Source organism: Corvus cornix, chromosome 8 (genome assembly GCF_000738735.6).
Source record: "Corvus cornix cornix isolate S_Up_H32 chromosome 8, ASM73873v5, whole genome shotgun sequence".
Classification (NCBI taxonomy): domain Eukaryota; kingdom Metazoa; phylum Chordata; class Aves; order Passeriformes; family Corvidae; genus Corvus; species Corvus cornix.
Genome location: NC_046338.1, coordinates 30,694,536 through 30,721,788, shown reverse-complemented (window position 1 = coordinate 30,721,788; position 27,253 = coordinate 30,694,536). Strand labels below are relative to the sequence as shown.

Genomic DNA, 27,253 nt, shown 5'->3' with positions numbered 1-27,253 from the left:
AGGATCCCGTCTCCCTGGCCGCCCCGGCACGGCGGAGAGCCGTGAACGCTCCGGTGATCAATCACAGGGCGCTCCTCGCTCCGTCCCAGCGGCCTCCGCAGCACCGCAGGAAAGCATCTCTCCGGAGGGTGGGGCACCACCACACAGGCCATGTGTGATGGAAAGATGCAAAAACTGAGCACTGGGACATGAAAGTTAGCCTGTGCGTCTCTTCAAAGGGTTCTTGAGCTTCTATGGGAAAATCCTGCCTTTTTGCTTTCTTTCTTCTTCTTCTTCTTATTTATTTATTTATTCATAATCTGCCTGGATTTGTTTCCACGTTCTGCTTTTTCTATCATTTAGGAATCCTCTGTTTTAAAATCAGGTTCAAACAGAAGGGCTAAAACTTCAGCTCTGAAATATGGCCATAATCTGCCTATTTCTCCCAAAGAAGCCATTTTTAGTGATGTGGGAAGGTTCAGTCATGGTATCTATTTCTGTCAATCCTACAACTTGCTGCACGGACCTCAAAAAAAGATTTCTGAAATGCTGAAGAATCTGACTCAAGCAAAGACATCTGCTGAAGACTTAGGCAGAAGGAGTGAATGGGGCAATTAATAAATAAATAAATTAGAGGGGGAAAGGCAGATTATATTATACAAGTATTTGGAATTATTCTAGAAATCTACCCAGATTCAGAAACTTGAAATGCAATTTGCAAAGTCTAGGGATAAAAACTGTTTCCAAAAGACTGGGACATTGAATAAAAATTATTAGAACCCCCTGATAATATTACATGACTTTGGTTCAAATAACAGGACTTTTCTGCTACTGCTTCAGCTTGTCCATGCCACAGAACAGTGGGAAAAGACCACTGGTGAGGAGGAACAAGCGAGATGACTGGAGTTTTCAATGGTCAGATCCTTACCTAAACTGCATCCTTCACTGAAAGGTCAAGGAAATACTTGCAGTTTCAACTGAGACAAAAAAATAAAGCAGAAAAACCCTTCACTTCTTCACTGGGTGATGCATGAGATAAAGCAGCCTCAAACATGCATCAAGAATCATTAGTCTGTACCAAAAGCACTTTACTGGACACCACTTGTATCTTAATGGGCACTGATCACTGCTAGAACGTAGAGTCCTCTCCAGCTCCGAGGCTGCTTTGGGAATCTGGGATTAGCTTGGAGCACAGAGATGCCTGGCAGAAGAGCTCCCAATGAACTCCAGTGGAGTTCAGTAGCCCAGTTTCCCTCTGTGGCTTTATTATTTTTCCTTTAAGTAAACTGTATCTCTGCTGAGCTGCTGGAACGCTTTTGTCTATTTTGCAGATAAAAATCACAGTTCTAATTCTTTCCTCTCCCTGTGCCACAAAAGAGGGATCACTGACAAAGGGTGGCAGGTCAGTAAAATCCCCAGTGCGCGCTTGGGCCGTGGCTCCACTCCCACTGCAAGAGCACTGGCTCCGTCAAAGCCAGCACTGAGAGCAGCTTCCTATTACACCCAAGCTGCTCTAACTGCAGGCTGCTACTGGGGGTAATTTGGAACATCTCCCAGGTCAGATTCAAAGCCAACCCATCAACACAACAAGGATGTGAGCACGACTTCACTGCGTGAAGCCGAATCGATTCCCCTGGCAAGCGACAGAAGCAGCACCAAGGAGGGTGGGAAAGCAGGGAGACAGGAACGTGCACACCCCTGCACAGCAGAGAGAGCTTTGTGTGTTTAATGTCATACAGACTTCAAAGGAGATGCATCAAAGCCAATCTCGTAAATATTTGCATTGTTGAGTACCAATTTATGCTAAAGCAATAAGCTGATCAACAGCTCATTCTGTAAACTAATAGCAAACTCTGAGCCAGATCAGTATTTTTAAGTTTAGCTCAACAGTTCAAATTAACTCTAGGCAAGACAGGGAAATTCAGGCAGTAGGAAGGAAGGCTAATTTTCCATTAAGTATTAAGCCAGTTGTTACTGATGGAAAAAAGTTAAGTATACATGGTTGGGTGAAGTGTAATTACTTTTTGCCACAAGATAAAACAACTAGAAAAGAGAAGCTACAAAACTGAACAATCCACAGTGAGTTCATGCATGATTAAAGGTAGATTTCTCGAAAGAATTTCAAAAATAATTTTTTATTGCTGTTCTTGAGAAAACAAAGGAAAATCACCGTGTCCTTCATAATAAACCAAGGTTTGGTTAGAACACAGACAACAAATCTGCCCCAGATGGCCCAAGAGCTACCAGTTCTTAGAAATTACTACATTGCACAACAACATGCTCTCCTTACAAAGTGTTTTTCATGCTCACAACATAAAACCTAAAAATCACTAAAGTGATTTTTTTGCGTGTGCTCTGGAAGCAGTGGGTGGGGATGTAATATACATTTCCAAGGGGGGAAAAAAAAAGAGCCCTAAAGGATTATGTGTCAATATTAGAAAGCTGAGATTATGTGTTCTTACCCCTTACCTCTGCCCTAAAAAGGTTTAAGATCTAAACAGATAAAATTTGCTCCATGATGAAACTCGGCTTTCAGCACAGAATGATCTGTGTGCAAGGGGATAAAGTTTCAGCAGCATTCAGAACAAACCAAAATCCTTTGGCTTCGCTTGCGTTATAGAGGAAGAAAGATAGCAGCTTGGCAATTTTCTGTATACAAATAACTCCAATTGCCCAGGGGAATGTCACCGAGATCCAGGCATCCCGTTTGTTACATCCAGCCTCCCTGGAGTCAGCTTTAATTTCAAGCGGAGTTGTCTAAACTCTTCATCCTTCCAAGGCAGGCAAATTGCACTGTACATTGTCCAAATTTCAGATTACTTCAGGGCTTTTCCCAAAGTTTCCTAACCTCTTTTGTGGATGCAAAAGATAGCAGGGCACTTTGCACACAGTAGATGTTTCCCTGTGTAGCCTGCAAAGATGTCCAAGAGGAGCAGCCGGATTTCACAGGGGGTTTTTTAAAAGGCAACTCATGGTTTGTATGCATTTGCATTTCCGGATACAACATGATGGGTAAACAAGTCACCTAAAGACTTAAAAGTCTGAGAATTTCAAGTGATCTTGGCATAGTTACACTCCCTACTAACAACACCCAAGTCACAACACTAAGAGATCATGACCCAAGGCACCAGACAGTGAAGCAGGCAAAGGTTGTAGTTGTCAGCAAACCCTTGTTCGTGTAATTACATGAGCCAAAGGCTTCAGATCTCAGCTCACTGAAGGCTCCCACGCATGGGTTTTGGCACCTCTGGCAGGTCTGGGCTAAAGGGAAGCAGAGATGGAGCCACGGGGCTCAAAACGCACAGGACCACCTGCAGCCTGTGGAAACACCGCGTGGTGTCACATCCCACTGGTGCAGAACAGTGCTCCCCGTCCTGCAGCTGCTGGGGCCACTGCAACTGAGGTTTGTGGTACAAAGCACAGGTCAAAGAGAAAAAACAATCCCCAGCCACTCACTGGGGCTTGCTAAATGACGTGACAAAGGGAACTGGCAGAAAGGCATCTGCTCCTTCAGACTGCTGGGCCTGCAGAGAGGAGGATGGGAATCTCTCACAGGTACACACAAACACGCTCGTGCAAGCCCAGGTCGGGCAAACCCCGAGAGCTGCAAACATGGCAAGTCAGCACATCTGAATCCATCTTCCTGCCAGAGATACTGCCAAACACACCCCTCTGTGTGAGGGCTAAACCCAAGGCCTGTTTTGTATCCCTGCCATGCGCAGCAGTTGGCAGTGGACGGGTGTTTTGCACATGGCAGCACAGTGACAAAGCAGACAGTGCTACTGGGAAAGTTACTTCATCAAGACACATTGTAAATCCCTACAGATGAGATACAGGGAGCTGTGAAGTGCATTTTTTCATCCCTACTTTCTAACAGATACTCTTTTCAGGCCAAGTTGAGTGGTGGAAGGTGAAGGACAGCCCTCTTGTCAGCACACAGTTTTCTCAGGAGTTACAGGACTTCCATTATATCAAATTCCTGCATATCTCCTAAGTAAATCTTTGCTGGACATAAAAATCTTTACTGAATGTAAAAACTGGTGCATTGCAGGTTCTTCCACTGAGCAGGTCACAAACAATCCCTTTTCCACCAAAACAAACTGTCTCCCTCTCCCCACCTCTAAAACTAGTAACACTTTCCGGGTATTTATCCTAGCTCTTAGTGTGCAAGGATCATAATTATGTGGCGAGCACAGAGTAAATCTATTTCTTCTTTCATCATAAATACTCATTCCAGCTGGAATATACAGAAAGCAAGGCTCAGCTTTGATAGTTTTAGCTGTAAACAACTTTGTCTTAAAACCAGCAGCTATTAAAATCACCCCAGAAATCTTTTTAGCTCTTGTCTGTTCTCTCCTGCCAGGTTTTTACCTGAAAGAAGAGCACGGGCTGGGTATTGGAGCAATCCTCCCCAGGCAGGAGGGCTCAGCAGAGACTTGCAGGAACTGTTCTAAGAGGTATACACCAGGCAGCAATGAAACCAGATGTTGCTTAACTCATCTTCTGTTGCTCACTCCATTTCCAAAGCCTCTGGATTTTTAGAAGAGTACAGAGGCAGGATCTCTGCCCAGCTAACTGCTCACCTGGTAGCAGTGCAGTTTGGGCCTGGCATCAAAACAGATCAGTGCTTCATTCTCAATGCTAGTGATACAGGGTGAGGACAAAACTAAAATTTGCAAGGAGCATCTTCACCTCTGACCTGCTTTTAGCAACCTTTTTTTCAAGAGATGCATATTCAGCTTGAGAAAAAGCAGGGTTAACTTGTTTCAACAAGTGAAACAGTCTTTTTTTTTTCCCCTTGGGTGATTTCACCTCCAAATATAAAAAGAAGATTTATTTGCATCACCACTAGCCTTTCTAAGCATCAGAGAATCTCAAAAATTCTCCCTGATGATGATGCTCCTTCCTAATAATTTAAAAAACCAACAGCAACAGAGACCAAACCCTAAAGCCTTTCCCCACTGTCAATTCCTCCTGATATTTTCACATATGCAGGCAAAAAAATCTCTTATTAATGTCACAAAGCTGCCAGAATCCAAACTTCTGTTGTGTTTTCTCCTTAACAACTCTCATTTAGAGTGAGCAGGTGGCGAGACGGAAGCAGAGCAAGAGAGAAGACGATTATTTTGGGAAAGGAAGTGGTAACTGCTACTAGCCTGTCAAACAGCATGAATGGTGGAAATCTGAATCATGCTTTTACTGTATGAATGGCTAATTCCAACACACTATCATAAACAATGATCCTTTAAAAGGATGTAATCTCCCTAACAGGAAAAAATACACCTGTTAGAAAAAGAGCAGGATCTGAAGCAGAAATGGAGGCAAAACGGAGATGGACCAGCTTGAGTTCCTCTTCCTATGACATTTAGGTGCTGGCCTCCAGGGCCTGCATCACACTTTGGAACAGAATTGGCCCGTTGCAAATAACACTTGAAAGAAGGTCAGAGGCTGTCAAGCTGGAGTTAGGGAGAAATTACAGCTACATTTTTAGCTTTCTTGAATGGAGGCTCCTCTGAGTTAAGTGCTGCCAAGATGAAATCCCAGCAAGTAAATGACATATTTAGAGTATGCCTGTTCACTCACAGAGGTATAACTACAGTGACAGGGATTATGCACCAAGGAAATTTTATGGCATATATTTGACGGATGGCTTGCTGACACAACTCAGCGTACAGTGGATCTTCCAGACAGGAATTAAGAATCTCAACATTAGCAACGCTGCCTGCAAGCAGAGGGCAAGCTCCGAAGCTAGCAGTAGATGCTGAGTGCCTCTGGAGTTAGAGTTTTAAAATGATCTTATTAGTTTTCAGTGTTTAAACAAGTCACTTTCTATCTTGTGGTTTTTTCTGTGTCCGCCCCTCTGGCCCTCATTTGAGGGTGACCACAGTGGTTTCTGCCTGCACAGAAGGGATGGCTCAGCTGCTCTGCCGGCAGCTGCTGAACCATCACAAATTACGGCTTACTGTACTGAAGTATGTGGAAATTGGTGTCTATCTTAGTACACGGGACTGTAACCACGGTGGTGCAGCAGCTGCCTCCCAAACAGCTGAGCCAACCCTGCAGCAAGGGTGAAAAATGACAGAGACGGCGAGAACGACTCCAGCAGCCCGCGGGTGAATGTCACACTTGACTTAATGCTGAACTCTGGGGAGTTACACATCTCTTGCTTCAATTTCTCAGATGTAACGTGGGTAGTTTCTCTCCCACACACTTCCTAGGAATGGTGCTACACGGATGTGTGCATAATTCTGTAAAGAACGCCACAGAAATCTGCAGAATGGGTACTACTGCTGATTATGCAAAGCCCTTGAAGAACACGCACCGTTCCGTTTGCTCCATTAACAAAAAGATTCTCGTACAAGTAAGTTAGAACTTCATTGCTACAAATGAAAAAGAGCCCCGTCACCTATCCCCCCGTTTTAATTTTTAATAAATAAATAATTCATTCTAATGAATAAATTAAAATAATAATTTTAATAAACAAATCTATTAAGTAGTAAATCACAACAGAGGCGTGGCAACCTTACTCAGGGAAAAGTGCAAATGCTATTGCTACGCCTCCACCTCTGCACTAGAGCCATTCCTAAGGAGCTCTTCTGCAAGGAGTAATTTCAGGTATCACTGTCAGATGCAGTGCCTGAAGTTGCCATGTTATCCACGTGCTTCCCTAGGACAAGCTTGATATTCTTATCAGGTCTGCATGGCAATTTCTCTACCAGATACTGGAGCTGCCTCTGCTGCGCCTTTCAGCTTTTGGTGTCCATTCCAAAGCTATTTTAGTGCAGTTGTTATCTCTACTGCTTGTGACACGTCCTGGCTGCCACCATCTGTTTCTTTCTCTGTATAAAGATGTGCAATGGTTCCCTTCACTAATGTGTCCTCTGGCTCTTGACACAAAGCTATTCCCACTGCTTGCTATCAACCCACTTTTTTCATTTCATTTTTCATTAGCGGGAATTCCATAATCATGACAAGAGTCATTTTTAACCAGGATGTGAAAACAAGGGAACTATCCATAATCCATATATCCAAGATTATATACAACCTTCCCTCCCCCTCACTCTCATCCATACTCACAGAAAGGGCATTGCTCAATTTTTCCCTTCCCACTGCACGCCCAGTTGCTTTGGCTACACACTTTGTGACTTCACTACAGCTGCAGCTCTCACACGGAGAAGACCATGTAGATATCTTGTACTTTTAATACATTCTTATCAGGCAGATATCAAATAACACACTACAAAACGCCACTTACATATAAAACTGAAGCAAAATACACAGCAGGCAGGTACCAAACAGCAGAGTCATCCATTCTCTCTGGCCCACCAGAAAAACCAAGAATGTTACAAGGTTCCATTTAAAAACATAACACTAGGACTTCTGGCTATTGAGATGCTCAGTGAAGTCTAGAAAATCTACACATTTTTTGCACATGGTATAGAAGAAGAAGAAGGCATTTAAATCTTAGATTTTTAAAGGTCTTTCTAGCTTGTGAAGCTACAAATAATATTCATTGCCTAGTGCACACTGGCTGCAATACAATTCTTCATTCACACCACTAGCCATACACCTGGAAAAAAAGTACTTTGCCTACACATGATTAATACTGGGTTTAGTTTCAAAAAAGAATGAACATTTATTCATATGGCAAAACAAGATGATCATTTAGAGGTACATTTGAAATGCCACAAACAAATCCAGTCAGGGTTCTTTTCATGTTGCTCATCTCAAAGTATTTTGCAGTTTTCCCTCTAAACCCCCAACTCTGCCCTGTTTATTTTCAGACTTCCAATCCAGGAATCTAACAAATAGAAAAAGGAACCTTATCTGCCTTCCTCAAATAAGGAAGAGTTAAACAGTGCTATTGACAAGTACAAATAAATAAGCAATACAGTTGCAATGTGTTAAGTAACTATCTACAAGAGTGGGATTTGCCTTACTTTTGTGCAATATACTCCCAGAATAAAATTCTTAGTTAAAAAAAACAAACCAGCTGAGGCTGTGAAATTAAAAAATACCTTATCTGCTCTTTACCTTTGATAGCAGTTATCAAGGCTGCTTTACTATTTACAGATGCATGTTTTTTCCTCATAGCTCACTCTCCCAGAAGTGACATTTTTCACAGCTGAACCAGGGAAGAATTGCTCCTAAGTCTCCCCAGCCTATGCCAAGGAAAGCTTCTTGCATAGGCTGGGGAGAGGAAGAAGAGCTCGCTTGTGTGTGGTTGCTGCCTCTTCCTTCTTTTCTGGAAAGAGTGCTCTTTATACAACCTGGAATGGTGCTCTTTATGCAACCACAGGTGGAGTGGAGAAGAGAGGGAACTGGGCCAAACCTGGACTTGGGAAACCACTGCAACACAGCCTTTGTCTGTCATTTTTAATACCTATCTCTTCTTTGGCTTTGCCTGAATTTCAACATGGATAATTAAAGCCGGCAGCAGGCAGATGTCTGCTTCTTTTAGGAACTGCACCCTGAACAGGCATGAGGTAAGTTAGAGAAAAACCTGTTATTCGGTGCTTGTTGTGAAAATATGAAGCAAAGGAAATTCCAGAGATGAGGTAAAACATAACCGCCTAACAGTTCTAAACCAGCAGGAACCACTTAGTGCCACCTGCAAGAGCTGCATTCCTACTGACCCGCATCCAGCGGCTCTCACCTGGAAATCCCAGGGCTGCCCGGTGAGTTTAAAACCACAGCCACCAAGCTCCCGGTGCGCAGCGACAGCCACGCTCCCCCAGCATCCCACAGCCATCTCACTGGTGTTTGGATAAACCCACGTGTTGGGCAGTCACTTTGCTGGAGGCATTCACCCACGACCTCCACCCTGCGGTGGTACCCAGCTAGCCGCTGCTGTGGCAGGGTACTGCCCTCCGGGAGCTCGCAGCTCAGCTGCTCCATTCCTGGTTCCCGTGGCCGAGGTCTCTCTTACCTGGCTGGGCGGCCCCCTCTGCCGGGTACTCGGGGAACTGGCCCTCGGAAGGGACGCTGACGGTGCGGCGCAGGCAGCGCCCGCGGGAGGCATCCTGCGGCTCCGGGACCCCTTCGGTAGGCGCCTGCGGAAAAACCACGCCGACAGCTGTGAACTCGCCACCAGGCCGCGCCCGTAATGTGCCACCTTCACAGGGGACTCCATTTGCTACTCCTCTGCTAACAGCTCTCGGGCACAGTTTGGCATTTGCGGCCTTAACGCAGAATTCCGGAGGCTCCCCGGGTGAGGAGCGCACACAGCCCGGCGATGGCCGCGAGCAGAGGGCAGCAGCCCCTGCTCCACAGGGGCCCAGGCACCACCCAGCCCACCCCCGGCTGACAAAGCCCACCCCGGGCTAACAAAACCCACCCCCGGCTAACAAAACCCACTCCCGGCTGACTCTCCTGCCTTTCCAAACTGCTTCCCAGCGCCGGCCCCGTGGCTGCTTCCACGCTGCCAAAGCCAGGCAGAGGCGGCTGGTCAGATGCTACACGCCAAACGTTGGAGAAGCAAAACTTGCGGCAGCTACCTGGTGGACAAAGGCGCTGTACAGGCGGCCCCAGGCTGCGGAGAGCCTCCTTCAAACATCAAGACCCCTGAACAACGCGCTCATGGCTGTGCTTGAGCAGGTCTTGGCACGGTCAGGTAACAACCGAGCTGGGTATTGGGGAACCACTGGATCTGTGGTCGCTCCAACCCAGACACTGCGGCACCTGCAGCCACGCAGGCAGCCGCACCGCTCGGTACTGGCCACCTCGCCGTTCTGTCTGTTGGCTACCACACGTTCCAACCTGTGGCTGGGCGGGGCTCCCGCGAGCCTTCCAAACGTGCTAATGCTACACAGCTTGTTCTACACCAGAGAAGAAACATCCCCCAATTTAACTGACAACATTAAAGTAGCAAAGTAACTCAAAAAGATCCCCTCTGCATCTCTTGGAACTGGACACATTTTAAACAGCAGTATAAAGTCCTCTGTGGTGGGGCAAATGGATGAATGGATGGGGAGGCACCAAAACACGAGCAAGTGCACAAAGAAATACCCTGTGAAGACCAAGGCAGACATGTGCCACCTTCCCAACACTCCTTTAGTCCCCACCACTCCAGCAGGCAGCTCAGCAAAGGATCGAAGAGAATGAGAGAGTCTTGCAAAGTCAGGACTCTAATGGTGATTCAGCCTTTCAGCTCTTTTTTTTCCCCCCATCCAGCTTTGTTATCCTCTTCTCTGCTCTGCTGAGACTTCACCAACCTGGGAATTCTCTGACCCTGAGCTGCCATGCTGAAGCTGCTGGTTCGGGGCTGGGATCTGAGCAGTGTTAACTCTGTGATTAAGATACACAGGGACAGTCCAAATGCTGATCATTTCAGCAATCTTAACAATTTTCATCATAGGTCACGTTTCCGTGACAAACTTCACAATTTAATGAGGATGGGTTCAGAGCTCAGACTCTAAATCCTTGAGCAGCATCCCAGCTCACCTGCCACGGAACATACTTTTAAAGTATAAAAAGTCTGTATCTGGGATTTCTATCAGTTTGATGATGAGGGAGTTTCAGAAGAAATAGGAGTAAGAGCTTTTGAAGCATTTAATGCCTCTTAAAGGTAAATTAAGATAGTCTCCTTAAAACAAAGCAGGTGAAAAAAAGTTTCTTTGTTGCAGATAAGATTTTTCAAGACTGGAAAGAGTGGTTCAAGACATAAATTTGAGAATTTGCAGACTCTTCTGATCTAACAGTCAGAAAGTCTGGAATCATGTCAGAAAAGCAGTTAAATAATTCATTTTAATTTTTTACCTTCCTCCAGAAAGTTAGAAGCTGGCTAAAATTTTGCCATGGAAATCCACTGTAAAAATGTTGACAGCAAACATTTCTCTGGGCCCCTGGAAATTAAATAACCATATTAACTTGGGAATTGAGACAAATCTTATCTTATGGCTGGGTTCAGCTTTGACAAACTCTTCTTTACAGGTGAAACATGCTTGCTGTAAGACCCCAATGTGGCAAGTCCTTTGAGCAGGGCAGTGGGATCTGGGAAGAGCCTCCCCTAGGGCCCCGTGCAGCAGTGTTTGCTCCTGCTGTTTTCCCTTGGGATCACCACTGTCATACCACTACTGGTGTCAGTCACAGGAGATGGAGGAGTAGGAAAATACATCCCAGGTGTCCTGCTGCTGGCCTCTGTCACCAGCACCAGTGAGCAGTAGATCTCGTCACAGTGAATGTAGGTCTTCGCTATCCTTTGCCCTTGATTAAAACCACCTCTGAATCCAAGAAGAAAGATGAGGTTTGGGTGCAGGGAGGAGAAAGGAAGTGTCAAACACAGTGAAAAGTGTCATTCATCTTCACTTCCAAGCGAACACAAGACGGAAACGTTCTGCAGGACTGCAGCCAAGGTGCTGACAAAGCCTAAGTAAAAAGCAGCCCAGAGGCAGGCGCAGCCATTTGTCACACCCCTCAGAGTGGAGGTGTCGTCTGGCTGCAACCACTCTGCACGAACACTCATTCCCTCTCCCTCTTTGAATGGCTCTGATTTTACAGACACTTCGACTGTACCCTCACAGCTCCTCCCACCCTATGGAAAAGGTTTCACAGAGTAGGTGAAAACATCTACACCTTCCTGACAGGGGGAAACTCTTCCTTGTAGAAAAACTCCCTGATTTGTATGGGCATCAATCTAGACCTGTTCTCCTTGTCTTGGAAAATGCTGTTAAATGTTATCACACGGGGATAGGTTGTAACAATTGCACATCTCCTGTCACTCAGGACTCCTTCTTTGCTAAGTTGTCTCTCATGTTCCTACAGGGATTCATTTTCTTTCTACTGACTTCTTGGGCATTGATCCCTTCCTTTCATTAATAATTTCCATTCTTCAGTCTCACCTATTCTCATTCTATAAAGTTGACAAGGTGTCAAGTAATTAATGTGTTTCTACACTACACAAGGTGATATGCCAGACTATTTTTGTCTAAGTAATTACAGGTATTTTTGGACCAAGTTGCACTTCAAAAGACACCTGATTTTCAACCTACTCTTGCTCTTGCAAAGCACAAAATTTCTCTTGCACATACTTTATTCAAACTGCCTTGACAATAAATCCATAGTGGTGGGACGCTATGAGAAATGAGTTTTCTTTAGTACACTGTTTATTTCTGTACTGTTCCCTTGCTCTTAGAAGTCTGCAATTCATAATGCTGTATTTTGGCAGCACTAACTGAAAGAAACCAAACTTAGCCTAATACCTGAAACAATGGAGAACTCTTCCATTTACCTGTTTACATTTTGTACACGTTTTTCACTTCCTGACTCGGACACACACACTTGCAGAAGGATTTTACAAAGTAGTGTAAACACACATTTCTGTTCCCTTCCAGAGTCACACGGGTCAAGCTTCTTGGATTTGTATTCCATGAAGTAACAAAGCAGAGGCACAGAGAATAAAACAAGATGTTTCAGACTTACACCTTTCAAGTTATGTCAGCCTTGTGATGATGCAAGTGCTCCTCTGGGCTGCAAGGGCACCCTGCTGTTACCATCTCTTCCTTCTTCCCACACACCCTCCCACTCACTGCTGGGTATCCTTCTGTCCTGACATTGTTCCCAAGATCCTCTCCAGCAGCCCACAGGAATTCTGACCTAGTCACTCTACCAGCAATGACCACGTTCAGAGCAGGAATCTCTCCTGCAATGCCTGTCGCCTGGTTTGGGTTAACAGAACACTTCCTCCAGCATCACCTTTCCAATAATTTTATTCTAAACATAATCTTCATTTCTTTTCTTAAAGTAATCTCCCTCTTCTTTGTTCACCTGGTCTTTGCTTAGGCTCCCTGTCCCAGTGGTCCCACCCAGGAGCTTTCTACGATTCCCCTTGCAGATACTTTTCCATCATTATGCTCTTAACAAGGATCTCTCCCCACTGCTGCCTTAGGCCTTTGTGCACTCCTGTTTCTAGATCACATTTCATGGAGCCTCTTTCAACTCTGAATGACTTGCCAAGAAAAATTTAACTGCGCTGCCACTCCTCCCCTTTCTCAGGAAGGCTGCAAAGGGATACTCCTAGTTGAGAAAAACTAGAAGGAGGTGTAAATCCAGAGTATCAGTCTCTCTGCCGACTGGCAGCTCTGTACGTTGTGTGTTTCTGTGAGGGGCTGTCTGCACACTGCTGTGTGTACAGACTCACAAGCCAGGCTAAACCAACCTCTTGTTTTCCTACACAGCACTCATGGCTCTGCAAGGAGTTCCCTTCTTCCTTTCACTTCACAGTAGTCACAAATTACTTGAAAATCAGAATGGCAAATCTGACTCCAGCTAGAGGCTTCTGAAACAAATCCCATTAGCAGCATGTAGAGTCACACCTGCACCAAAGGCATGTCTGCTTGGCCCATCTGCATGCCGCATTTCCCAAAACAAGCAATTTCTCACTGTGATAGTGCAGGAAGATTCCTTTGAGGGCACACTGCAAGAATTTACATTACTGCTTGCTTTCTTGGGGTTATTGCTACACTTAAACCTCAGGCTCTCTACAGCCTGATATTGAATTTCCTCAGCTTCTGACAAAACCCAACGTGTATTTAAACATAGCATATAGTGAATTAACACACCAGCAACACATCGGATTTCCCACATTTACTCCTCACCATCTCGTCAAAAGACTCATCTTACTCCCAGCAAAATGCTTTCAACTGTCTGTGTTAGGAGAAATAAGAATCCCATAGTGCATGGTTACCACCTTCAGGTAACTATTTGTGATACGAGCCAGGGTTGTTTTCAGTCACATTTCCCTAATGAGATGCATCCTTTTGGTCCAGCTATGCTGCTACAGCACTGTTTTAGAAATGATTCTCACATCTCCTCAAGTTTCTTCAGTGTATACTTTAATTCCTCAGGTGTCAGTCCTGTCAGACTAGAAAAGGAATTACATAGTAAACAGATACCATTAAATGGGCCTTCCATTTTGCCTGCGTTTGATCACCTCACCTACGCCTCAGCATTAATGCTGCTCTCTTCCAATAACTCAAGTCCTTCTCTAAACCATTTCTTCCCACTCTCCCTATGCAAGGGGATATTTCATTGCAAATAAACCTGAGCACAGCTGACTGATATTTTGTTCTACACCAGAAACAGGTCTCACTCTCAGTCTGTAACAGCCACATACAGGAGCTTCAAAAGAATCAAGAAAAAACGCAAAAATTGGGGCCATCTCCAAATACAGGAAACTGTGGTATTAGACTAAATCTCATGGATAAAAAGCCTTCACTTTTCCCTACCTTTATGCTGCACTGACATAAAGAGGCAGGTTTGCATACCTGTGGTGGCTTTAGCTGCCATTAAAAGAAGTACTAACATAGGTATGAAGACACAGTGGCAGACAAACACAGGCTCTGTAGAACTGCAGGAGGGAGTCTGCACTCAGGCTGCTGTCACCTCTTCCATGCAGCCAGCATCTGGGCCAGCTAGATGATAGATAACTGTGTGCACCACACCATTCATGCACAGGAGAGCTTAGCTCCCCTTTTCATAGAACAGTAAGGGGCTGGAAGGCACCTTAAAGATCATCTAGTGCCAACCCCCTGCCAGGGGCAGGGACACCTCCCACTAGACCAGGCTGCTCAAGGACTTATCTAACTTGGCCTTGAATACCTACAAGGATGGGGCAACCTGTTCCAGTGTCTCACCACTCTCACAATAAAGAATTTCTTCTTAAATTCCCTTTCCCCCTTGCACTGATGCCTTAGGTTTTAACTTTTATCTTTTTCAAATCCTGCACTGCCTAGTGTTTAACTCTGAAGTTTCCTGTGGCCTGTTAGCTGCTGTTCTCTCATGCTGGTTAGACAAACCTCTCTAGGTTTCCACACCAAGGACACCAGGCCACAAAATGTGTAAACTGAAAGCCTCTGAAGGGGAGGCAAACTTGGGGTAATTACATAATGGACTGAGGTTATAATTGGAGAATTAACCCTGATATGCAAATGGACCAAACTTATAAAAGGGTGAAGAACCCGTGACCCAGGGTCCATCCTGGCCGCAGCCTTTGGACTGCCCAGGGTTTACCTTTGAAGGTCCTTCAAATAAATACCTCCTTTTCTTCTCTTATTCTTGTCTGGTCTCTGTGTTTTAGGTGGCCACCTCAGGCATCAGCACATATTTCAAGGGATTTGGGAGTGGAATAAAGGGAAGATGAAGAAAGCTGCCTTGTCCTTCACCAATAAAAGCCAAAAGGCAAATACTAAGGTGCCAACGTGAGCTTGTCTCACCTCCTTCTCCCTGTTGAGCAGCACCAGCTGGCTGTCGGTCAGGATGCAGTATTTCCTCTCCCATGTTGTCATCTCGGTGTAGGGGGACTGGCCGCAGGACAGTCTGTGGGTAGGTGGTCCCTTCACATCTGGGAACAGAAAACCACGACGTTGTTAGCACGTGGCATTAACCACCTGCTTTGCTTTTGCCGTTCTGCAGCGAGATGTGAACCACAACTGCACTCTGTGCTTAGTGGGGCCTGTTTCAGCATTTTAAAAGGCAAAATGGGAATCCTGGGAGGCACAAAAATGGCAATACCAGAGATCAATATAAATGTCTTTGTCAAAGGCTGAAAAATATATTGAAAAGACCAAGAGCTTTTATGAAAACTTAATCTTCCTTCCACTCCCTTCTCAAAACCATGGTTCAAAGGGGTACTGCTCTGAATGTACTCTAAATCTTAATAAAGTATATTATAAATATAATAAAGTGGATTATTTGAGACTGGAGAGATATAGGAAGGAAGACAGGGATCAAGGAAGGCAGGCTTGAAGAAGGGAAGGAAAAATTCAAAGGGATGGGCATTTAATTGAGAAGGGCTTACTAGCAACTTTTGGTGGGGAACCTACTTGATGAAATCGTGCATTTTCATTTAGCCACAGACACTACAGCGACAAAAACTCATACTTGAAAAAAAACCCCCAAAACCACAAACCAAACCATAAACCAACTTGTTTGGTTCCCGGTCCTGATCTATTAAAATTCATTTTAAAATCAATTTCCCATAAGTCTCTCATGATTGTGCTGCGCATGACGTCGTGCCTCTCACTATCAACAAGGTCCCTTCCATCCCAAGCCATTCTAGGATTCTGTGATTCATCTCTTTATAAAGTTCTGATATTAAGTTCTGGTTGCTTTGTAAGATTAAGTTTCACTTTTATCTTGCAATCTAGTTCTATGCAACTTGCTTGCAACGATCTAAAAACCATCAACGTAGACACTGTAGATACCTCAACTCTCAAGGGTCTAAAACAGACACTGCAAAAACCAAGGGACTCCAGGACCTCCTTTAGCTGTTTCAGGAACAAACTGAGCGTTCAAACCCAAAATGTTTTGCAACATTACCCGCCGTTCAGCACACACAGTAATACGCACGGAGATAACGCAGCTGCTTCTCGTCGCTTCTCCCCAGCGCCACCACTAGAGGCCAGCGAATCCTCAATCACCCAGCACCTTCCAGGGAGAGCCAGCCCAAACGCCAGCCTTAAACCTGCACTAAGGAACCCCTCCAGCTCACTTCCCTGCTTGCAGCCCCTGCATGTGCCACCTCGTTATCAAAAACGCTGCAACATCTTCATGCCCCCTTCCTGCACCTTTGCGTCTGCACTGCAGGGAATGCGTCGGCTTCTAGAGCCAGACTCGGAAGGTGCCTTTCAGCTGCGTTAGGATTTTTGTGATGGTTCAGAGAAGTGCTTGAAACAGATAACCTTTAAGCAAGAGAAAGGAGAGGGCTGCGTGGCTCCTGCTGCTCTGAATAATGAACAAGTGCGCCTCTGCGCCCTTAATTTCAGGTAAAATAATGCAGGGAAGAAGCTGAGATGCAGAGTCAGGCTCCACACTGTTACTTCTCCAACACAACTCAGTCTGTGAGAGTGGCAACTAGGGCTGTGTGTCTCAAAATTGCCCCAAACTCTAATTAAGTGTAAGCATAATTAAGGGAAACCACCATAAGCTCTGTGAAGCAAAAGTGCATTTGTGCACACTCCTGGAGCACAGCAGACTCTCCCACAAGTTATGTATTAGTCCATCTTACAGACACGAACCCTCCAGGTAGATTTTTGGCTTAACTGCAACTCACATTTATCATGGTGTCCAACCAAAAAACCAAACCAGATGTAAAATAAAACCACTGCTGCTCCTGCTTAGACCTTGGCTTCCCAAACAGCAGCACATGAGCCCTACCCCTGCCTCAGCATGACAGACCTGGCAGAGAGCAGAGGAGCGAGGAGGACGAAGCCATGAGCTCCTGGCATGAGTGTGCTACAGAAACGGGGAGAGGAGAGCTCTGGGGATCTGGTCTCCTGGGCAAGGAGAGCACACAATCAATCAGCAGGGGGAGAAAAGGATGGAGGCGTGCGTGCCCTGTCCTGCTCGTGTGGGTGGGCTGGCAGTGAGAGTGCCTCCAGCTGCTGCGCTGAGCAGTAACCAAGTAAACTGTATTTGGAACTGCCAGCAAACTTTCTGAGGGCAAAAGAAAACCCTCCCGGACCGTCGGCTCCGACACAGAATCTACAGTCACGACTTGCCCAGCCCCAAAAGATTTTTGCGTTATGATTTCTTCTAACTACAGGCCTTGGCAGGATACCATCCAACTGATCCATGGGCTGCACAAAGGAATCGAAGAACAGAACGACTTCTTCCACTGCAACAACAACTCCAGGACTTCACTGAGTCATCGGGCGCTGTGAGCCAGCCACAGCTCTGTTGCCAAGTGGGTTGGCTACGTCAGAACAGCTTTGCACAGGCTGCTGGCAGAGTGACATGCCATGCTGGTGTCTGGAGCTGTCAATCAGCCCTGGAGAACACCACAGCAACAGCATTTTGTGTTTGTATTGGGATCCTTCTGAACGCATGTCGGGGCACAGCCCCACCAGCCCTGCAAGCCTGACCAAGTGCTCTCTTCAGCACGCTGCTTTTCCAGAGGATCAGATCCTGGAGCTTCAGTCCTCTCCCCAAGCTGACGCTGCAAGCACATCGCAAACTACACGGACGCAGAATGCGTGTTCCCAGAAAACTCACGGCAACAAAGACCTGAGCGCAGCTTTGGTGCATCAGTCCCACCTATTTAAATTATTTCTCAGCTCTCCCTCCTGCACGGCTGCTATCTTTGGAGCCTCTCACAACAGCTGTGACTTCAAAATTTATTCTGAAGTATGTTACCAGTTCAGACAGAAGACTCTTTGGGACTTTGCACAGTATCACATACACACTTGGTCGCCTCACAAACCCTGTTCTGCTTTCCGGTACTCTTCGTCTTTGGTTTTCATTTTACGTTCTTGGCTCCAACTTTTCACGTGAATGTAATAAAACCCACTGAGCTCTTCCACTGAAGCCCCATAAAACTAATCAACCACCATTTGAATTGCTATAGAAGTGAATTGCAAGAAGTCCATGTGTAACTAGGAACAGACTTTTGGGAAAGACCGCAGGTCAGGACTGTCCTTTCTAACTGTGGGGCTGCTCTCTGTCAGCTCCTACAGCAAGGCTTGAGCTCTGGAGATGAATGATCACTCACTGATGAATGCAACTTCAGACAGGAGCTGAAGATCAGGGAGGTGCATCTGAAAGCTCTGAGTCTGCAGATGTTACGTGAGGGATGGGCTCGTGCAGCCACACACCTAAATAGGCAAGCTCTGGTGACAGAAGATTTCTCTCGGGTCTGATGCAATCCCTTCATTCTGCAGCACTACAATGAGGCATTCAAGCAAGCAGATCAGCCAGTCTACACACAGGATTAAAGGTCAGGCCTTATGTGCCTTCAAATGCTAATATCAGTTAAGTAACAGCTTGGAAAAAATCCCCTTCTTGGTACATCCCTGCCGCTGCCTCCTGCCACATCAGACATTGCTGAAGACTGGAAACTGCGTTGTTTTTCCTCAGGGCTCTGAAATGCCACTAGGCATGTTATAAATACCCACAAAGCTCCCTTTCTTTCAGTCAGATGACAACTTGTACCTTAGTATTCTTGAAGTACAGGGCTTATTTTTAAAGAAGGGGGGAAATAGAGGGACAGTGATGCCATAATCACACATCAACAACAGAAGTGTTGAGTGGTGCAGGGCGAGGGAACACGGAAAGCAGCAGCCAGTGCCAAGCCAATCCCCACAGACAGGGTAGGCCATCTTAGGAAAACTGATGGCAGTTTAGTAGTATTGATGGAGCACAACAGGGCTGTCAGATGGGAACATTTCTGAAAGCTTCCATTGCAAACATGCAACAGTTATTTTCCTTAAAACTCCAAATGCATTCATGAGTGGAGAATATTTTCCAAAAAAGCAGGCAATGGGCAGAATCAGAAAATTATTTCCAAGGGATAATGGGTGTTTCAGTGCCATTTAGTCCTCAACAGCTCTTCTACAACCAGAAGAGCGGCATCTCCTCTCCTCAGAGCTAGTGAGAAGGACAGAATTACCAGAAATCAAGCCAACAGAACTACATTAAAGGCAAATCCATGCCTTCAGTCTCTGCCAAAAAGCACTCTCTACTTACCATCAATAGAAACACAGAAATAACCCTCCATCCCAGTGATGACAAGAGCACCCCTGGCACACCTCAGAGCTCCTTTTTCTGAACTGCACTATTCCTATGGTGAAATCAAGGGCTAACTGAAGCACTTGCCAAATTCTCCTCGACTTTATTAGGGTCCGTATTCTGTTCCTAGTATTTCCAACAAGGAGCTGCCAAGCAGCTGAGTAACTAATGTAGTGGCCAAGTTTGTATGCTGGGAGGAATTTTTTTCCCCTGAAGAGAGATTAGTAGGAGCCCTAACACCTTTTGACAACAGGTCTGCTTGCGCAATGTCAATGTTTCCACAGTGTTTTATGTACTTGCCATAGAGACAGGGTGAGAGAAAAGCCTTTTAGGTATGTGCTGTCATCTGAGAGCTTGTCAGAACCCCAACCTACCCAGCTGTGCATGACCACACAATCCAGTTTGAGTAACCAGCAGTTCCAACTTTCCTCAAGCACGTTTGAGCAGAAGTTGAAACAAGCCTTACCACTGACATGAAGCTTCAAAGATAAATACCAACTACAAGTCCTTTCACTAAACTTCCACCATCTCAAAGCCCCTGAAGGGCACTCAAGGGAGATGTGGCAGAAAGGGAAATACACAGCATGCTCCATTCCCTCGAAGCTTGGAACAAGACAGGATTTGTGCAAAAGAAGTCACTAATGTCAGTGAAAATAAACAGCAACAGCAGCTCTGTGACACACAGCTGTGTGTGCATGTGCACCTAGTTCAGACAGCTGTTGATGCTCAGATGAAGATCTGCAGGATGTAGAAGGGAGTTCAAGGGCCCCTGCCCTGAGAGCAGATGCAGGCGTCAGAGCAATCCTGGCCCAGCTGTAAGAGGGACAATCTCAACATTTGCACAGAGGGTAGAGGATGAGAGAGGATGGTCAGCCACCGAGGGGCTGCTAGGGAAAGCACAATCCAGGCAACTTCTGTTTTCTCTCATGCTGATACCCAGAGCTCTTGTTTGCGTTTCTTACTTCTCAAACCAACTCCCAGCCACGTGCAATGGTTTCTGATCCAGCCGAGATCAGAACAGTGCAGACAGCCACTATCAAAAACAACCGTTCAAAGAGAAACCTACCATGATGTACAAATTCACTGGGAAGAGGAAGGGACCCTCCTCCTCCAGGGTTGTGTGGACAACCACCACACTGCCCCAACACAGCAAACACAATGCTCATGACTAATGGCGTGGTATCAGGAAAACTCAGCACACGCTGTGTGTGGCCATGCAGAGACTCCCATGCTACAGAGAAAACATGGTGCTCTCAGGGCTGATTAATTCTTCTCTGAATCACAATGCACTTACAAATACGACCAGCACGCATTAGGAACGGCACCATTAATCTTGGCATTTTGTTTCAAAGCACAATGTGGCCACTGACTGCAGGTTTTCTAGGAAGCTTCCCACAGCTGCCCGTGAGGGACGGCAGTGCTCACTTGCCCCTCTAAACCACTCTGTGGCACGGCTCTGTTTCAGCCAAGAGGTACCCACATTTTCATGGTCAGCAACAGATCCCTGGCGAAGCAGGTGGCATTTTAAGTGTAGAAAGCGTGAGCAGATCCTTTGGGATGAGAGGCACGCCATTTATGTAGGATATTATTACAGAGGTAAGTATCTAGTGTGAATTCCTCCCGTTACATTTAATAGCCACACTCAGCGAAGTTCAGTACACATGCACTGGCCAGCCCTCGATCCAGCTGAATCCAGTTGCTCTCCTCCAGCAGCTGCATGCAATGATGACCAAATTCTGGTATGGAAATCTGATATCCTGGGTAGGAGGTAAAGAAAGCTTAGTCAAACCAGCAGGTTTCAGGGATCCCAGAAGCTCTCACGCCAACCGCTTACAGCCAAAACACTACCTGGAAAACTCATTCTGCACAGAATAAAGTCATAAAGGGTTTAAGTAGGTGAAAACAGTATGTTAGAGGCTGGCAGAAGCCATGACCAGTGCCATGACTTTCTCAGATTCCGACGTATTTGGCACTGTGACACATGTTCTTCACAAGATCTTTAATTTTTCTAGCATAGGCCAATCTTGCCAATCGAACCTATTAACTTTCCACTGCTCTTTTATTGAGTGGCAGTGATCAGACACAGTCTCAAGACTGGTTTTCCACTCCCCCAATGAAGAACCTCATAAGCCACAGAGAGATTAAAGTGAAAACTGTTCAGTCAGGTGCAGTTTTCATGCCCTGTGTCCTCAAAGACATGTGACTGTGGCAATTTTCATGCTTGCTGTGTGTGCTTCCATTGCCCTACCATCAGTATGTCAGCTCTGGGAGACGGAATCTCTTAAAATTTAGGGATGGGAGGTCCGAAGGTATCTGCTGTTCACTGCTTACAGGTGAGGTCCTAAGGATTTTCGCTTCCTCTGAATGAGGACTGCGTGTCTCCTCTGCAAACAGCTAAAGGCATCACTTTTCCCCACCCACCGCTGAAAGCTTTGCCAAGAGCTGTGATGGGGTGGGAGAAGGGTCACCTGGCTGCTCGGAATTTCTCACATGCAGCAGTCTCTCACCTCAGCACCAAGGAAGAAAGATTAACCTTTAAAACTCAAAGAGTGAGCATCAATGTTTTGTCCGCTACCAGAGCTACCAGCCAGACTCTTGGATTTCCTACGGACTTTTTGCACTAAGAAAATATGGCAGGAGCAATTTTTACTTGGGAAGCAATAAACCATCAGATGAGCGAATGCCTTAGCAGCCAAGGGCTGTCTCCTCTGCAACCAGCAGGAGACAAAATACAGAATGCTACTGTTCAACAAGCCTGGCATCTCCCAGCAGGATGGGCTCTCGCTGCCTCTCCTCGCTGACATCATTCCCAGCCCTTCAATTCCTCCCCTAGGAGAGATCTGACTTGTTTGTACAGGAGTCAGCCGGCAGCGAGCAAGGTACAGCAGCCTCCCTCCTGCAGCTGAGCTCCCAGGCGGCTCTGCCAACTTCCCTTGGGCCCGAGTCAATACATCTGCCCTGTTCTTGCAACGTCACCACTGTGCCTATCTACAGCTCAGGAGTTTTCACACCAGGCCTGAGACTACGGCAGAGATCAGCCAAGATTTCCCTTCTCCCTTCCCCGTAACATGCGCAGTTCCAAACCCAAACCTTTCCCAAGGCCTGCGCTAACACGTCTGCCACCCCCAGCCCCTGATACTTCCTAAAAGGGCTCAGTGTTCCCTGGTACCCAAGGGCTCTGCAGAAGCTCGAGAGCACAAATTCAGTTAGGCCACAACCATGCGAGCAGTTTCACCGAGATTTTATTTTCAAAAGCAAAATTTATGGAGCTGTTCCAAAAAAGAAACCGCAAGTCTTAAAATCTTACGACTAGTTTAGTGAGCAGATGCTGAGTGTGCCAACAGTCTCAAGCTTTCTTGAAAAGTCCTAAAAAATAAGAGCTAAGGAACTAACAGCAGAGGCAAAAATTAGGCAAAAAGCTCAGATTGGCCTGGCAGGGTAATTTTGATTAGAAAGCAGAAAGTTGCACCAGCTTGCTGTCACCAAGCAGCTTCTTTGAGCAAAAGGTGTGGGAGCTCTTAATAGCAGTTTGAAGCCACCAATTAGCTTGAATACTACTGAGCTCCTCTAAGCTTCTTACTTGCTGCCTAGCCGATTGCTAACCGCTAAACTTACAAAGGGTAATTGATCCTCGCTTCCCCCCGCTGCGCCTCGCTCCCTGTCCCCGTCCTCGTGGGCTGCACCGAGCCTGGTCCAGGAGACACACCGTGAAGGATGTGCCTGTTGGGAGACATCAGCACCTTCCCACGTGGACCAGTGCCAGCCGCCTCCAATCAGGCAATCACCGTGCGCTCGGTGGCTCAACAAGCGGAACCAGAAATCACAGCCCAATCAAGGTGGGGATGTCCCAAATCCTGCAGGTGCGCCCCGTGCTCCCTGCGCCCCTGCCTGCGAACAAGCGCCTCATTGTGCAGCCGTGTAAATCTCATGACATCACCACAACAGAAGCTGCTGCCCGTGTGAAAAACCAATTTGGTTCCCAGGATACCTAAGATTTCAAATAAGCCGCAGTTGCTTGAAGCCATTGCTGTGACCCTTCCTTCAATGCTAAGCAGGTTTCCCTTCCTTCTTATTCAGGTCTCGCTCCCTGCCCAGGACCACTCATCTTTGCTCCTGAATATTAAGTACATTTTTCTCTCACAGCTGAATTCCCACTTGGCCTACAAAACACTTTGGAATCTCAAAACAGAAACGGTTATTACAAACCTGTAGAGAGGATTAGAAAAGATTACATGCCCCTATTACATAGCTGCCAAGTTCTAAGAAGGTTCTCAAGTGACACTTCTCCCCAAAGCAAGGAGAGGCTTTCGTGAGAGGTTTAGAAAGCAGAAAAGTGAAGAATAGCAGAAAAGTTAATTATTCGTGGGAGAAAAAAAAGTCTGCAGTTTTTCCTCTTAATTTATGCATGGTCCTTTTTTTACCCAGCTCTATGCCCTTCACCTTGTTCTCTCCTCTGCAGTGCTTGCTCTCACCAACCCCTAATCTCCATCTCACAGCCTCTTCAGCAGCAGGCATCCAGAGTGGGCTGTTCCCTCTTTATTCTTTATTTTTTGCAGCAGTGCAGGAAGAGGACAAAAGAAAAAAATGTCCTGAACTTAAAAAGGACCTTGGCCCAAGGCAGCTGTGCAGAAAAAACCCCAACAAAACAATTTGAAGGCAAAAGCTCCTCAGTTCCTGCACATATTTTTGGTGCACATACACAAAAACGTACCAGTGTGCTTGAGGTCAAAATTAAGGGTGTGTGGCACAAGCAGGGCACAGAGCTTGGCAAAAGCACCAACACCACAGCTCGCAGACCCCTTTACCCCCACCCTTGCCAAGAAGGCATCAGCCAGCTGACATTCATCTGTCACAGACCTCTCTCAAGAGAGCAGGACCCTTCTGCTCTCTCCTGTCGAGGAGGGAGGAATGGGAATGGCAAAGGCAGGGAAGCGTTTCTGCGGAGACAAGGAGGAGCCCCGGGAACAGAGCAGGTGATGGGACAGTGCCCACAACAAGTCCCAGATGAACGACTGACAAGCAAACCCGCTGTCTTCCAGCGCAGCCCAAACTATACCATGCAGGCTTGTCTCTTTTACAAGCTTTCATCTTTGGCTTCCTTTCCAGAAAGCAGATATTTTCATTGTCACTGATCCCACCCTATAAACTTCATTTGCCAGAGCAATGGCAGGGTTGCTGAATTCCCCTTCTCTGAAACCCACCTCTACAGAAATACAGCCTAGGTGATCTCAAACCAGCCCTTCCTGTGTGTGGTGGTGTTTATGACAAGAAAGGATAAAGGAAAAAAGAAGAGTAATATGAAAAAAACCCCCACAACGATCGCACATGATGCTTTAAATGCTCGCTCACCCTGCCACCACTGCACAGCTGGCTGCTGCTGTACAGTTCTAGCTATTTTCAGCCTGAATGTTTCCTCATGGCTGGGGTAGACACAAGAAGCAATTAGGTGCTTCTTTTGGGTTTGGGTTCTTTCTTGCCTCGACAGACTTGGGGGAAAAGGGAAAAGAGGAGTTGTGAGCACTGCTGACGTCGCATAGAGGGGAGCTTATTTCCCTTGTCAAAGGGAGAGTTCACAGGACACTAAAACCTGCTGCAATAATGTGCATTTTTTTGCATATTAACCAGGTCATTCAGGCATATAGGCTAAAGTTAGCTTTCATATTTTAACCACCTAAAACAAATGACTTAGTAAGGCACCTCCTCAAGGGATTCAAATATAATGTACAAGAAGCCCTGCAGTACTCCCCATGCTATTTAGACAGATCCATTCTGCTTTCTTCTGGCACCTTCAAAATGTCTTCAGAAGAACCTGGAACCACCAGGTTATTACATACCAATTAGTTGATCTAGCCTACTTAAAAGCAAAAGCACCAGAACGCTCCTCATTCCATTTTCCTCACCAACATCTGAAAAGTCTCCATGCATCTCAGTAAATCAATGCTAATAAACAAAAGATTGGACCTTTTTCATCATTTAATGATAGTTCAGACACAAAACTTTAGAGGAAGGAGACTGGGTCTTATAAAAGTGCAATGGGGATCCTGAGCCATATTTAGATTTATGCAAAGAGATGTCTTATGGCAAATAACCTGAATCCCACACTTCATGCAGTACAGCAACGACCTGTAGTACCTCTTTCATCAGCTCTACCCTTTAACCTTCAGTTAAGGGTTATGTGAGGTTGGTTTCCCTGTGTAATTTAACCCAGCTATTGCACCTGGTTTAGGGAGGGAAAGCCGGCTTGGGCAGAAAAATCCCCTTTGGTTAAGCATAAGGAGGTCACCACCACCATGGTCAAAGCAGGACATTGAGCTGCAGGCTGGCATCAAGGCTCAGGAGCCTCCTGACTCAGAGTGCTTTGCTCTCCTCATTACCACACAATGCCAGGATTGGCAAATCAAGCTTAATTTTGTTCCAAAAGTTCAGCATATAGTGGGTGATTTCTTTCTTCTTGCCTACTCCATGTGATATTGCCCGGAGAAGCCGTGTGGAAGTTTCAAAAACCAGGTTGGACAGGGCTCGGAGCAACCCAGTCGAGAGGAAGATGTCCTTGCCCACGGCAGAGGGCTGGAACTGGATGATCTTTAAGATCCCACCCAACCTCAGCCACTTTAGGATTCCGTGTTGTGGGAAACCAGCCGTGAAAGAAAGAGGCAACACAGGAAGAAGTAACAGCACCAGGCAGAGAACTGCAGGTGCTGAGCTAACCCTGTGCCAGGGGAAGGACGTTTCTTGGTTTGGACATTTCTGCCATGCCGTGCTCAAGGCTCCTGAGGTACCACCTCAACGGGTGGAGCAGGTTCCCTGTGCTTTTGGCAAACCCCAAGCAGCATGATTAATGTATCCTTTGAGGATGGGCTGGCTAATTAAAAGGATCTGGAGGCAGGGTGCAGCATTTCAGGTACTCTTCAGCTGGGTTTTCCCTCTACTTAATGCTTCCTCCTCTTTCCAGTAGCTTAGGCTGTGACGAATAAAGGCCACATCCTCACCCCAAACACTCTCTCCCCTTGAGCCCTCACCTACTTACTTTCTTCCTCCTGACTCCTGCTCTGTTCCCCAAGAGTTGTAAAATACAAAGCTCCTGAAGACCAAACGTCGTGTTCTTCACTACGCTGCTTTTTAGCTGATTTGTATTTTTGAGCCAGATTTTTGTACTGTAAATCTATATTTTAAATTATATTTTAGTTTATATTTACATCTCATGCCTAAGCACAAACATGCACTTGTTCCCAGACGTCTTCCCTGCTGTATGCTTTGCAAACTGACATCACAAAGCTCCCACGGCACATCCAAACCGCCTTCTGTCCGAAGGGTAGAGCCACAGGTGGCCCTCTCCAAAATCCCAGAAGGAGAACACATGAACTCAGCAAGGATAAATAATAACCAGTGGAGAGAAAATGTCTGTCCTCCAGCAATGCTAAACAGAAATTTATAGGTCACAACCTTGCACAAACAGGCCTGGTAACATCTAATTAGCAGTCCTGCTGAGCAATTGCATCTCATAACAGTAAATCCAACCAGAGCAGGGGAAAAGGGAGAGGAGGGTTTTTATAGAAATGCAGTAATTGTAATATTTTGAAGAGATTTGCTTTATGTTGCTGTTTAGTGGGGATCCCCTCCCCAGCAGGAACAATCAACCCACACCAGTGGGTTTATGAGTTATTACTGAAGTACATTTCACTCCTATTGGGAAACAACTTAGAAGGGCAGCCCAGGTTTTTATTAATTATTTTATTTTTAAATTGAAATGCTAAGAATTCTGTTTGCTGCC

The 27,253-nt window shown here is 46.0% G+C and overlaps 1 protein-coding gene across 12 annotated transcripts in view; it reads right to left on the bottom strand.

Moving 5' to 3' along the window:
• Window positions 1-27,253, bottom strand: part of RASAL2 (RAS protein activator like 2) — a 163,765-nt gene that overhangs the window by 65,942 nt on the left and 70,570 nt on the right. For 11 of the 12 annotated variants that reach the window (XM_039555801.1, XM_039555802.1, XM_039555803.1 and 8 more), the window contains exons 2-3: window positions 15,192-15,319; window positions 8,909-9,032 (exon numbers count right to left, since the gene is read on the bottom strand). In XM_039555801.1, the coding sequence (XP_039411735.1) occupies window positions 8,909-9,032; window positions 15,192-15,319 (252 nt within the window). Of the gene's footprint in view, window positions 1-8,908; window positions 9,033-15,191; window positions 15,320-27,253 lie in introns of those variants that run through there. The other variant, XM_039555806.1, reaches the window with a different exon arrangement.